This window comes from Aulonocara sp. 'chitande type north' Nkhata Bay, linkage group LG15, assembly GCF_057382095.1.
Source record: "Aulonocara sp. 'chitande type north' Nkhata Bay isolate Kocher_YH1m ecotype deep benthic linkage group LG15, A_spYH_male_GT1.1, whole genome shotgun sequence".
NCBI lineage: Eukaryota > Metazoa > Chordata > Actinopteri > Cichliformes > Cichlidae > Aulonocara > Aulonocara sp. 'chitande type north' Nkhata Bay.
In genome coordinates this window covers 35,177,946-35,190,658 of record NC_141358.1, presented here as the reverse complement: position 1 = coordinate 35,190,658, position 12,713 = coordinate 35,177,946, and the positions used below count along the sequence as shown (strand labels likewise).

At 37.3% G+C, this 12,713-nt stretch overlaps 1 protein-coding gene across 1 annotated transcript in view; it reads left to right on the top strand.

Moving 5' to 3' along the window:
* Positions 1 to 12,713, top strand: part of LOC147313514 (E3 ubiquitin-protein ligase rnf213-alpha-like) — a 75,945-nt gene extending 63,232 nt beyond the window's left edge. The window contains exons 50-66 of the mRNA XM_086262945.1: positions 1,794 to 2,036; positions 2,180 to 2,264; positions 2,666 to 2,700; positions 2,801 to 2,904; positions 5,263 to 5,416; positions 5,622 to 5,796; positions 5,961 to 6,049; positions 6,152 to 6,403; positions 6,902 to 7,031; positions 7,222 to 7,299; positions 7,700 to 7,880; positions 8,213 to 8,417; positions 8,916 to 8,993; positions 9,289 to 9,486; positions 9,612 to 9,701; positions 9,903 to 10,081; positions 10,701 to 12,713. Of these exons, the coding sequence (XP_086119071.1) occupies positions 1,794 to 2,036; positions 2,180 to 2,264; positions 2,666 to 2,700; positions 2,801 to 2,904; positions 5,263 to 5,416; positions 5,622 to 5,796; positions 5,961 to 6,049; positions 6,152 to 6,403; positions 6,902 to 7,031; positions 7,222 to 7,299; positions 7,700 to 7,880; positions 8,213 to 8,417; positions 8,916 to 8,993; positions 9,289 to 9,486; positions 9,612 to 9,701; positions 9,903 to 10,081; positions 10,701 to 10,854 (2,430 nt within the window). The 3' untranslated portion in view covers positions 10,855 to 12,713. The remainder of the gene's footprint in view (positions 1 to 1,793; positions 2,037 to 2,179; positions 2,265 to 2,665; positions 2,701 to 2,800; positions 2,905 to 5,262; positions 5,417 to 5,621; positions 5,797 to 5,960; positions 6,050 to 6,151; positions 6,404 to 6,901; positions 7,032 to 7,221; positions 7,300 to 7,699; positions 7,881 to 8,212; positions 8,418 to 8,915; positions 8,994 to 9,288; positions 9,487 to 9,611; positions 9,702 to 9,902; positions 10,082 to 10,700) is intronic.

Genomic DNA, 12,713 nt, shown 5'->3' with positions numbered 1-12,713 from the left:
CTAGAAGAATTATTGGATTTTATTCAGGAAAACATGGATTTGGGGATTTTATTCTCAGCTGTAAGTGTGACGCTGAGTCTCAAAGTTTTAGAAATATAAATGAAGGATGATGATTTACAAACTCAGGGACAAAAACAATCATTTCCATATTTTCTAAAACGGTATGTGCTGCTCTAGCAATAATGTTGATATGGGTTAAACCAGGGAGAGTTTGCCAGTGGAGGGGGGAACTTCACCCCCCTTCTACTCTACTCTGTCTCTGCTAAATTATTTTTTATTCCCAGTGGGGAATCATCACCCCATCTGATTTTTAGTACTGCATCTTGAAACAGTCTATAGTGAAAATGTGACAGTATGAACAGGATCCTCTTTTGTTCCAGCTTTTCATAAAGCCACCAAGCACTGCTGTTTCTGAGTGAAAACTACAATTAGCTATATAAAAATCAGAACATCAGAAGACTCACACATAATCCTCAGAATATTTCTACTGAGTATAAACCACAACTTATCATCTATATCACAATTCTGAAAATTGTGAGTTGTGTAGCTTCTTCTTCTTTTACCTTGTTTGCAGCATCCTGGAGACATTCTTCTTATGAAGTCTGTCTCTGAAAAAAGTGGGAGTTTTTTTTGGGCTTTGCCTGTTATGGTGCAGCTGCTGTGATGTGCAGATAGACGGGAGAAGCCACACTCATGAGTAAAAAGAACAACCCTAACCTGACTGTCATTCACATATTTCAACCTGGGGTCCAAAATGTTGTAGAACATGTTACAAACTGAGTCATTTATTGACTCTCAAACTCCAAATGTTAGTCGCTTATCTCAATAAATGTAGTAGGATCACTTCCTTCGCTGTCTGGAGATTGACAGATAGGATAAAAGAGGATGACACACTGAAGAAGATGATCCTCAAGAAAGCAGAAAAAGAGTATCATCAATGCAGAATGTGTTTTTATTAACTGCTGGATTTATTTACCGCTGCTACCAGCAGCACTAATACTATTATTAGTAATAAATAAATCCAGTAGTTCATAGGAAAATATCTTGTAGTAGCACCACATTAGTTTTGTTTTTTCATTAGTCTCCATAATGTGTGTGAGGCTGAGCAACGACAGCCTCTCCCTGCAGCTCCACACTGCTGAGCTGTCGACCTCAGAGCAATGTTGCAGTGGGGCGTGGAAGCTAAAGTCATCACCGTGGATTGTCCTTATGATGAAGTTGGAAGATACACGGGAACTCTCTTAAGCAAGCTTTCTTCTATTGTCTTTAATTAGTCTCAAGGAATAGTTCTCCAGGTTTCTTGAAAGGTATTCAAAGCTGTTCTTTGGATGTTGGCTGCCTTTTGTTGTGCCATGATGATCCCACGCTGCTACAATAATCTTGTGGTCCGGGCTTCCAGGAGACCAGTCCAAACTTCCATTGTTTGTTTGTCTTTCCAGTGTATTCCAGTGTGTTTGAGATCACTGCCATACTGAAAGTTGAAGTTATTGTCAGATGGTATTGCATGAAGGATCTAAAAGTTGACGAGAACAATAGCACTGGCCGAAATGCCAACCTAAACTGTAGCAGAGCCTCCTCCTGACCTCCCTGTACATAAACCAAAAATTGAAAATTCACGTTCATCACATCAGATGACCAGACACTCATTTCTACTTTCTAGTATATCTGCTAATATAAAATCAAATATGACACTCTGTTTAACAAATTAGTGCAATTATTCCGTCAGTTATTCTTCCTGTTTTTGAGGGTGAAATTGTATTGCTTTTCTTACATGTCTTCTATATTCCCTAAAGCAATGTCTTGAATTTGATGACCTCATCGAGGGCTCAACGTATCTGCATCAAGCAGAAGTAAGACGATTTGCCTCAGCCTTGGTTTACAACAGGTTGGGAGCACTCACTGTTCAGCCTGGTAGTGCTATCATGGAGAACACCATCACTGAGCTGATCATTCATCTGGCAGCTGTGCTGCTCACTGGGAATCATCACCTGCTGATGCCACTCAAGCATCTTGGTCTGTCTCCTGAAAATATGCAGGTAAACATCAGGACATCATATGTAAAAAGTGGATGTAGTCATAAAGATGTCACCCACTGCTCAGTGGACTTGTTAACTTAACAACATTACATTTATGTTACCTTTGTGCAGTTTCTTAGATTGTCATTTCATTTAACCTACAGAGGGCTTTTATACCCACAATGCCTGATGACATTTTAGCTGTTGCCCAGGCAGCCATGAATTATGAGGGCCAGCTCACTTGGTATGGTAAGTATTACTCCTTTTATATATGCAACTAAAACATTATAAATGATCCTTTGTAGTAATTTAGGTTTTCACACAAACAGCCCTAAATTGAAATCCTTTGAAGAATTCTGCAACAGCAAATATAAAGACATTTATAGGGGATGTAAAGCTTTTTAAATTTTATTGTGGGGCAAAGTCACCAGACTTATTTATTGGATTTAGCTCATGATTTTATGCATGCAGATTTTATGTCCATGTGACCATTAACTTATGTTAATAATGGTAATGGTTCAAAATAAGAGTGTACAGATGTGTTACCAAGATGGCAAGAAGGATGTGGCAAGACTTGGTTCTAGGAGCACTTTGCATAAACTTGCCTGCATATTATGTTTTAATAACTCAAGTGATTTTTTTTCCCATAGTCTGTCCAAATAATCATCCATGCTGCGTTGATATGGTAAGCTATTTTTATTCCGTTCCAGTTAATATATTAATGACAGTGATTACAAATATAATGTTGTTAATAATTGTAATATTTATGCCATCTTTCGCTGTAGTGCGGCATGCCCATAGAGAGAGGCCGATGTCTGGAGTGTGGTGAAGAAGTTGGAGGAGAACATTACGCAGTCGTGCCTGGATTCACAAAAGTTCAGTTGCATGAGTGAGTGTCATTAAATTCCAAGAAATTTAATGTACTAAACACCTTTCTTTAATGTCTTGATGCATTCTCAATCATCCAGGAAAATAAATCTCCTAAAGTTGATTCTGTTCATCCGGACGCTGCGTCCAGATGAACAGAATCAACTTTTGGAGACCTTTCTTTAATGTTACAGTGAAACTCAGGTCTTAAAAGCTTGGTTCCTAGTTAATTTATATTCATACAGTGGGGCAAAAAAGTATTTAGTCAGCCACCGATTGTGCAAGTTCCCCCACTTAAAATGATGACAGAGGTCAGTAATTTGCACCAGAGGTACACTTCAACTGTGAGAGACAGAATGTGAAAAAAAAAATCCATGAATTCACATGGTAGGATTTGTAAAGAATTTATTCGTAAATCAGGGTGGAAAATAAGTATTTGGTCACCTCAAACAAGGAAAATCTCTGGCTCTCACAGACCTGTAACGTCTTCTGTAAGAAGCTTTTCTGTCCCCCACTCGTTACCTGTATGATTGGCACCTGTTTGAACTCATCATCTGTATAAAAGACACCTGTCCACAGCCTCAAACAGTCAGACTCCAAACTCCGCCATGGCCAAGACCAAAGAGCTTTCGAAGGACACCAGGAAAAGTATTGTAGACCTGCACCAGACTGGGAAGAGTGAATCTACAATAGGCAAGCAGCTTGGTGTGAAAAAAATCAACTGTGGGAGCAATCATCAGAAAATGGAAGACATACAAGACCACTGATAATCTCCCTCGATCTGGGGCTCCACGCAAGATCTCATCCCGTGGGGTCAAAATGATCATGAGAACGGTGAGCAAAGATCCCAGAACCACACGGGGGGACCTGGTGAATGACCTGCAGAGAGCTGGGACCAAAGTAACAAAGGTCACCATCAGTAACACACTACAACGGCAGGGAATCAAATCCCGCAGTGCCAGACGTGTTCCGCTGCTGAAGCCAGTGCATGTCCAGGCCCGTCTGAAGTTTGCCAGAGAGCACATGGATGATACAGCAGAGGATTGGGAGAATGTCATGTGGTCAGATGAAACCAAAGTAGAACTTTTTGGTATAAACTCAACTCGTCGTGTTTGGAGGAAGAAGAATACTGAGTTGCATCCCAAGAACACCATACCTACTGTGAAGCATGGGGGTGGAAACATCATGCTATGGGGCTGTTTTTCTGCCAAGGGGACAGGACGACTGATCCGTGTTAAGGACAGAATGAATGGGGCCATGTATCGTGAGATTTTGAGCCAAAACCTCCTTCCATCAGTGAGAACTTTGAAGATGAAACGAGGCTGGGTCTTCCAACATGACAATGATCCAAAACACACCGCCCGGGCAACAAAGGAGTGGCTCCGTAAGAAGCATTTGAAAGTCCTGGAGTGGCCTAGCCAGTCTCCAGACCTCAACCCCATAGAAAATCTGTGGCGGGAGTTGAGAGTCCGTGTTGCTCGGCGACAGCCCCAAAACATCACTGCTCTCGAGAAGATCTGCATGGAGGAATGGGCCAAAATACCAGCTACTGTGTGTGCAAACCTGGTAAAGACCTATAGTAAATGTTTGACCTCTGTTATTGCCAACAAAGGTTATGTTACAAAGTATTGAGTTGTATTTTTGTTATTGACCAAATACTTATTTTCCACCCTGATTTACGAATAAATTCTTTACAAATCCTACCATGTGGATTCATGGATTATTTTTTTTTCACATTCTGTCTCTCACAGTTGAAGTGTACCTCTGGTGCAAATTACTGACCTCTGTCATCATTTTAGGTGGGGGAACTTGCACAATCGGTGGCTGACTAAATACTTTTTTGCCCCACTGTAGATAGATAGATATCTAGCTAGCTAGCTAGCTAGCAGTAAATTGTGTGTCACAGACTGTAATTCACATTTGCATGACTTATTTAAACACCATGAAACTCCAAATACACAAATACATGAGACCAGCCACAAGAACACTCCTGTTCACAACTTTTAGGCACAGACTGACACTGTGCCTCTTCATTAAATCCTCAAAGAAAATGATCAGAAGAAGAAATTGGAAGCACAAGATAATTCAGGCACTGCTCATTTGTCTTTAGATGATAACAAAGACTTTGATATAATTGAATTGCTCCGTAAAGTAGCTTCAGCTGATTTATATAAAAAAAATCTACTGCAGAAATTTTCAGTATATTTATCCAGTGATGTCAAACCTTCCACTTGGAAAAGTAACAGATATTTGGACTTAGACTTGGAAAGGACTTAGAGAAAGAAAAATGTGCATGTGTGAATGTGTTTTCTACCATTAAAGCTGTGGCACTGGGAGTATACCAGCTCTTCTTCTTACTGATACAAATCTGTTGTTTTAGGGATCAAACACGTCCCGGTCACATTCTGGGAGACCCTGAACGGAGAAACAACCCAGATGCTTTAGACACCAAACACATGTCTCTGACTCCCTTTACTCTGGTCAGGTTGGTTACACATTTGGCCATGATGCTGGGAGCCTCAGAGAAACCTGAGGTGAGCAGATTATAATTACTCTATCTTTGTGGATCCTAATCATTTTTAAATGAAGTATCTGAAGTGAGAGTTACTTTGTACAGTAGTGGCAATATCTAAGCAGCTTAAGTCATAAGCTGTTCATGAATAATCCACAAAACTCAATGAATGATGTTGTTTGTTTTATTACATCTAACAATGATGCTGTCACTCACTCTTTGTTCAGGTTGTCCAACAGATAATCCAGCCACCTGTGGAGGATGTCAGTTTGTTTCTCAGGTTGCACATAACAAAGGATCTTGAGCATCTGTCCCAGGCACTGGGAAAAGGAGCTGACGACAACGTAACATCTGTTCACTTGGTGCTCAAATCACTGCAGGAGCTACCACGGGCCAGTTCCAGTAAGTATCCAATCTTTAGTCACATGAACATGTGTCGAATATGGTCACATCTAGAATGACAGGAAGAAATAATGGAAGTCAGTACTTCATAAGAACTTGATTAAAATTGTGATTCCATTTAAGCTTAGAAAGAGTCTGCCATTCATTTTTGACTTTTCTTCTAGCTACTATCGACCCTTACCTTACAACCAAAGAATCCAGAAACACCTGGGAGACTACTGTGGCGACAGATATTATGACACCAAAGCTGATGGTAATTTGTTAGCTCAGTTTTTACCCTTTTTGTCATGAACCCCTTTTCACTCTTATCTATATAAACCCTCTTATATACCCTTTACCAATATTTTGTGTCCAGGATCTTGACCAACTCCTACAAGAGGCAAAGGGAACCATCAGAAATGACTCCCGTGTATCTTCCAACTTCATCATAAGGACGATCCACGGTGAGGACTTTAACTTCCTCACCTCACTGCAACAGGGCTCTGAGGTCGACAGCTCAGCAGTGTGGAGCTGCAGGGAGAGGCTGTCGCTGCTCAGCCTCACACACATTATGGAGACGAATAATCAAAAGGAGGAGCTCCCCCTGCTCTGGAGGTTCCTGCAGAAGGTGTGTGTCTCACAGATGTAAAGCTTTGATTGATCAGAATTCACCCATCCAGTCAAAAATTTACTCGATTGCATGCGTGAATTACTGACCAGACTGAGGTTTTTTTTATTTGTTTGTTTTGTTTTTTGTCTTTGAGGTAACACTGTGCACTATGGATAATTGCAAAGTTTTCTTTTTTTAAAACCTTTAGACCAAATGTCAAATTTGCCCTCATATATTATGAGATGGATGAGTACAATGTTCTTTGTCACACATTTCTAGAATAGAAATTGAATAGAATTGAATAGTCCATCTTTTCCCACAACCTTCAATTATATCAGTGCACCACAATGCTATAACTAATTATCTTTATATATTTTAAATGTAAAAGCAATTTTAAAAAGTTTCAGTAAGCTTGTTATTATTCTCACTGGTAGAATTGAAAATAACCAAAGATACACAGCCTGTGCTGTTGAAGCATTGTTATCAGCCGATTGTTGTTTTGTTTTGTTTTTTCAGGAGAGAGAATTTCGGCTTATCAAATTCCTCCCAGAAATCCTAAACCTGCAGAAACGTTTGGTGAGAAAGTACCAAAATGCAACTGAAGATATTGTGGGCTCCATCAGAGAATTCATTGATCAGCAAACAGGTGCAGATTATATGGACCTAAACTCTCTCCAAATGTGAACAATGACGTGATTAATCTACAGTACTATTTCTGAATAAATGTGAAAATCACAGTCAAAATCCTTTAAAGTTGGCTTTTGCTACACAGACAAAGCAACTGAAATATTTTTATTCTGTTTGTCATGCAAATGTTTTTAAATTTGTTGTTTCAGAAATGGGGCAGCAGTATCAAAAACACATTGAGACCTTCTTGAAAACATGGAATCAGCTAAGAGTTTCTGTCACCAGCAGTAAGTAAACACTTCTACCCTTTGTCTGAACAACAAGATAATTTGTTGGTGCAGTTAAATCTTTTATTGTTCCTTTTATTTTGTATTTTTTTTTCAGGACATTTTTATCAACTATACAAAAAAAATAGCTTGATTTGACTTTGCCTTACTGGGTTTAAAATGGGAACAGTGGAATTCTTGATTGATTTTAGTTGCCTTCGAGAGCAAACATAATTCTAATTCTAAATGACTCTGTAAACAATAAAGGTCAAAATAATAGAAAAAGATCTACCACTGACCAATTACTGAAAACATATTATTATTTGTTCTTGTGATTAAATGGAACAGTTAATAAACACATATGTAGATTTTTGTTATATTTGAAATAAGGAATTATTTATCTGTCCTTTCAAAACTATAGATGAAATAAAAATTCCAGAAGAATTTTGCAGCAGGGATTTGGACCTGGACAGTGACCTCAGGTACCTCCTGCCCCGTCGGCAGGGTCCAGGCCTGTGTGCCACAGGGCTGGTCAGCTATCTGGTGACTCTCCACAATGAGTTGGTGAATGCAGTGGACCGTCACACACGAGAGGACAGCAGGTACTTTTTTAAAGCAGGTTATGTAGCTTTTTTAATCGAGCTGTATCAGGTATCCTCCTACCTGAACTTCAAACAAAGGGACAGATGAGTCAAATGAGCATCATTCAGGGGTGTTAGTATTAAAAATCCTTTCTTTCACCTGGGAGCTTGACATAGATACCCAGAGCGACATAACGATGCTATTGATACATTATATATTGTAAATATAATACAGTTCAGTTTTGTTCTCAACAAAAATTTTCTTCATCAAAATAGTTTCTTGCATTCTAGACCAACATGAGCAAAGACATGTGGGGAGATTTAAGTTTATATCTACATTGTGATGTCTGCAGTGACTACACAGTGAGTCTGATGGAGCTAATGGAGCAGCATGTGATCAGCTATGATGTGGAGAAGGATCTGCTTCCTCTGGTTTTGTCCAACTGCCAGTACAGCTTGGAACGTGGCCACGAGACAATATCTGAGTATGACCTGCCCAGGATCCAACAGCAGATCCTCACCCGCTTTCTGCAGGGAAAACCTCTCATTACCCGCGCAGTGAGTCCACACAGCCAGTTAAAACATGTGTTCCACGTCTACAATTACACAAACTTTGGCTGAAGTTAAGAGTTCCAGTTGTTTTAAACTCTTGATTTCTCTCCACTGCAAAGAAATTCATTTTCTGTTGAAGTTCTATTGTAATAGACAGCAGGAGGGCTCAAGAAGCAAATACAGTACAAACACAAATAGGGCTAAGCTATTACTGTTTGTTCCACATATTTATGACAGCACACTACAACATGTGGGTTTTACATCTTAAGTCCTCCCTGACAAAACCTCCAAGGGATTCTTTTTCCAGAATAAAGCCAGGAATCTTTTGTTAGGCAAAGTTGTAAACCACTGCACTATGGAGTTTGTTTTTATTGTGTTGGTTAACTACAGTGGGAAATTTTCATCATTTGACTCAAGTCTTGTATCTGTTCTATGTGATCTTACTTAGTTTAAAATCATATTTACATATTTCCCTGCTTCACTTAACCCCTGTGTTTTATTAAGGGAATTCCCACGCTGGTCAATATGCAAGAGAGAGACTATGAGACCATTTTCAAAACTGTTCATGGAAAAGTGCCACAGGTAAAGTAATATGACCCATACTGAGTTTACAGTAAAAGTGCTAATATTTGTTTGGGAGATATTCTTGATAAATGGACTTACTATGTCTAATCTGTAAATGGTTATTACAGGTATAGCAGATTGATGTTTTGTTTATCACCAAATCTCATAAATATTTCGGGCCGAATAGTCACAGCAAATAAGAAAAATTGTCCTAACATTCATCTATAAAAGATCTACTCACACATTACACAGTTATATTGGGATGATTTACTTTTCAGTGCTTTATGACTTCACTGCTTTGTTTCTCTATCAGACGGCTCTGTCCCGTTTGATCTGGAACTCTGTGTCGAGACAGCTGGACTCTTACAGCGAGGTGTGTGAAGCACTGAAGATTGTGGAGCTGCTTCTGGGTTATCTCTCAATGACTGGTGGTGATCCCAAAATGAAACTGGTCACTTACCTTCAGGAAATACTAAAGATGGACCAAAACATTAATCAGCACATACTGAAGGTCATTACATGTACACTCTCTCACTCTGACCCTCCCATATCAAAAATCAGTAGTAATGACAAAGCAAAGACCAGAGAGAACAAACTATCTATAAGTTGATCTTTAAGTTGATCACTTTTTTGCAGGCTTTTGGCAAATGTCACCTCAGACACTGTGTTTGTCTGTGGCAAGTCCTGTCCTCTCTCAGATCTGAAAAAATGCTGCAACTGAAAAGGGTAAGTTTTGCAGTATGTTTTGTTTTCAGATACAAATAAAATTTCAAGTTCATACACCACATGTGGTTTTTCACTGAGGATACATAAATTGTAAGTTTTGATCCTAAGCTCCTGTGTTAGCACTTTGGTCATTATGACCAGATATGTCAGTCCATCTACTGTATACATACAAAATGCATGCTTGCATGTCTTGTTAAAAAGGAGCCCTTTTCGGGGTATCCAGCCGAGTACCAGGTGCCACTGACTGAGGAAAACAAGACTGAGCTGAAAGGATTCATGTCCAGAGGAAACATGGACCAGTGGCTGCTTGAGATGCATGAGTTCCTCTTGTTGCGCCTGGGCCGCCTACGAGCAACTGAGGACTACAATCCATCATGGAGGTAAACCTGTTGTATAGTACCAAATTTTTGTTTGGTAATGCCAGGGTTGTTTTTGGCCCTGATTTAGCAGGTGTGAAGAACGATTTGCATCCTAAGCCTCACAGTCACTGCAGATGATCCTGTGTAGCCAAAATATGGATATATAAGAGTGATCTCAGAGATGCAAAGATATGCATAAAGTTATAGATTAGTCAGAATGAAACAAAAGATTTTCATCTAAGTATTAAAAACTTAAAATTATTTATATTTAAAACTGTGTTAGTTTGTCTAATTAATTTTCAATTAAGTCTCTGAAAATGTGTGACTGTGTATAAAAATGACTGTAATTCCTAAACAGTTAAAAAAAAATCTGCACTTCCATCAAGTCTTAAATTTTCCATTTAAAATCAACTGCAATGGCGTACAGAGGCAAAGCTATCTTAAAAAGGTCTTTGTCCAATTACTTTTGAGTTTTTATGCATATTTTATTCCACATCACTATAGTGCCCCATCGTTTGGCCTTGTCTATACCAAAAGTGTGTCTTTATTATAATATGTTTTTAGTTTTCCTGCTAAGTAAAAAATTATTTGCTCCAATGTAAAGTTATCTATTAAATGAATATATTCTTTCTTTTGACAGTCTGAAGGAGGCGGTCAGTGCCTACATGGATCGTAAAGAAGTAGAAGTCCCTACTTACGTGAAGGAAAACCTCTCTGAAAAGGTGAAGCTGTCTCAGATAATTGAGACCTGGAAATACACCATCACAGCCAAACAGGAGTTGATGAATGAGTGATCAACTGAATGAGTGCATAGAGAGATATTAGTTATCTAAAGAAGTAAACAAAGGTATTTTTTCTGCATTTATTGATGTAATAATCATAGGACGTGTTGTGCTGTTAATTTGTTTTTGGAATTATTTTACAAATTCAATTCAACAACCAAAAACTATATTTACATTTTAATATTTTATTTTTCATTTTATTTTACTTCTCTTGCGAATGGTTTGAATTTTAAAAAGAAGAGTAATATTATCATGCTGCAAGGAGTGAATAATATTTCTCCATTTAATAAGAAATTAAAGCAATAGGTGATTGATACGCATAGAAAAAAGCAAAATCGTGTAATCCAATGTAAATGTGCGTGGTTCGTTCATAAATATGCAAGGGAATGGTATACTGAGCATTTTCTACTTTTTCATTCATATAAAATTTTTCTTATATTTTTTAATTCTCTAAGTTTTTATTTGCATTTGTGTAAAAGTTGAGATTTGCTAATTTTTTATGTTTTTTTTTTTTCATTTAATAGCTTGAGTTATCAGATTTCTATGACGTGTGTTGAACCACCTCGAGGCGACTTTTGTTGTGATTTGGCGCTATATAAATAAAATTGAATTAAATCGAATTGAATTGAACCAGAGATCTTAGTTTATCATTTAACTTTAAGTCATACTACTTTTTTGAACTCTTTTATTTGTTTATGGTCTTGTTGATGTTTGTCTTGATTCGTTTATAATAAAGATTAGAAATTACCTTTAACCTCTGTGAATACAATGAAACAGCAAAGCAGAATAAACTCAAGCACATCCTCAGTGAGCTGCTCATGTATTCACTGTGAGAGTATATACAGTATGACTGCTTTGATATATTTTATATATCATTTTTACATGATTATGTTTTTGTTTTAAGGTGAAATCTTTTAGGGTGAAGTAACAACAGGATAGATTGATAAACTAGTACGAAAACTGCACATTTTCCATTTTTTCTTACATGTTAAAAAATTATAAATGTTCATTTGCATAAAAGTGACTTGAATACGTTCATTTAAACAAAACATTTGATTTGCAGTAATGAGATCATTTCTATTTATCTGTGGCGGAAAGTTTTTTTGTTTTGTTTTTTTTATTTTTGTGTGTTAAGCAACTTCATCAAACATGAAGTATGTAAGGAGATAAACTGGATGAGTTTATCATTTTTATTTTTTGTCTTTATAAACCAACAGGTTTTACTCTTCTATGTTTGTATTATTTTTTTTAATTTTTCATTCCTTTACTGAGAAAATTGATGATGATTCACTGTTTTTATGGTTTGTTTTAGCATTATTCTTGCATTTATTTTACAGCTAAAGAACAAATTATGATTTAAACATAAACTAGTAAAGAAATTAAAGATTGATAGTTTTATTTTTACATTTTACTAACAGTGTCAAATACTTTTTGTTTGCATCAATATAAAAAGTCAATATTTTACATTTTATCTGTTTTCTCTAATACTTGGATTTGAAAACTTAAAAATAACACTGAGGCTCAACAAAAACAATGATACACAGCAAGGCAGATAAAACAAGTGCATTATTTCTTCGATATGAGCCACCTGCTCATGTGTTGCATTTTGTCAATCTAAAAAAGTTACTAAGAGTTATTTAGAAAATTCAGAAATGCATTGTTGAATTTGACAATCATATAGTGTGAAACTTTGTTGATTTACCCTTTATGTCGAAGGATTATGTACACATTTCTTCTTTTTTTTCTGCTTTCTTTTTTTTTATCAAGTATATTTTTACTATTGACCAGCACTCAGAGACAAAATTGTATTTTTTCTTACATATATCAAGTATCCTGTATTGATTATTTGTTGTGTATCTGCTAAAAGATTA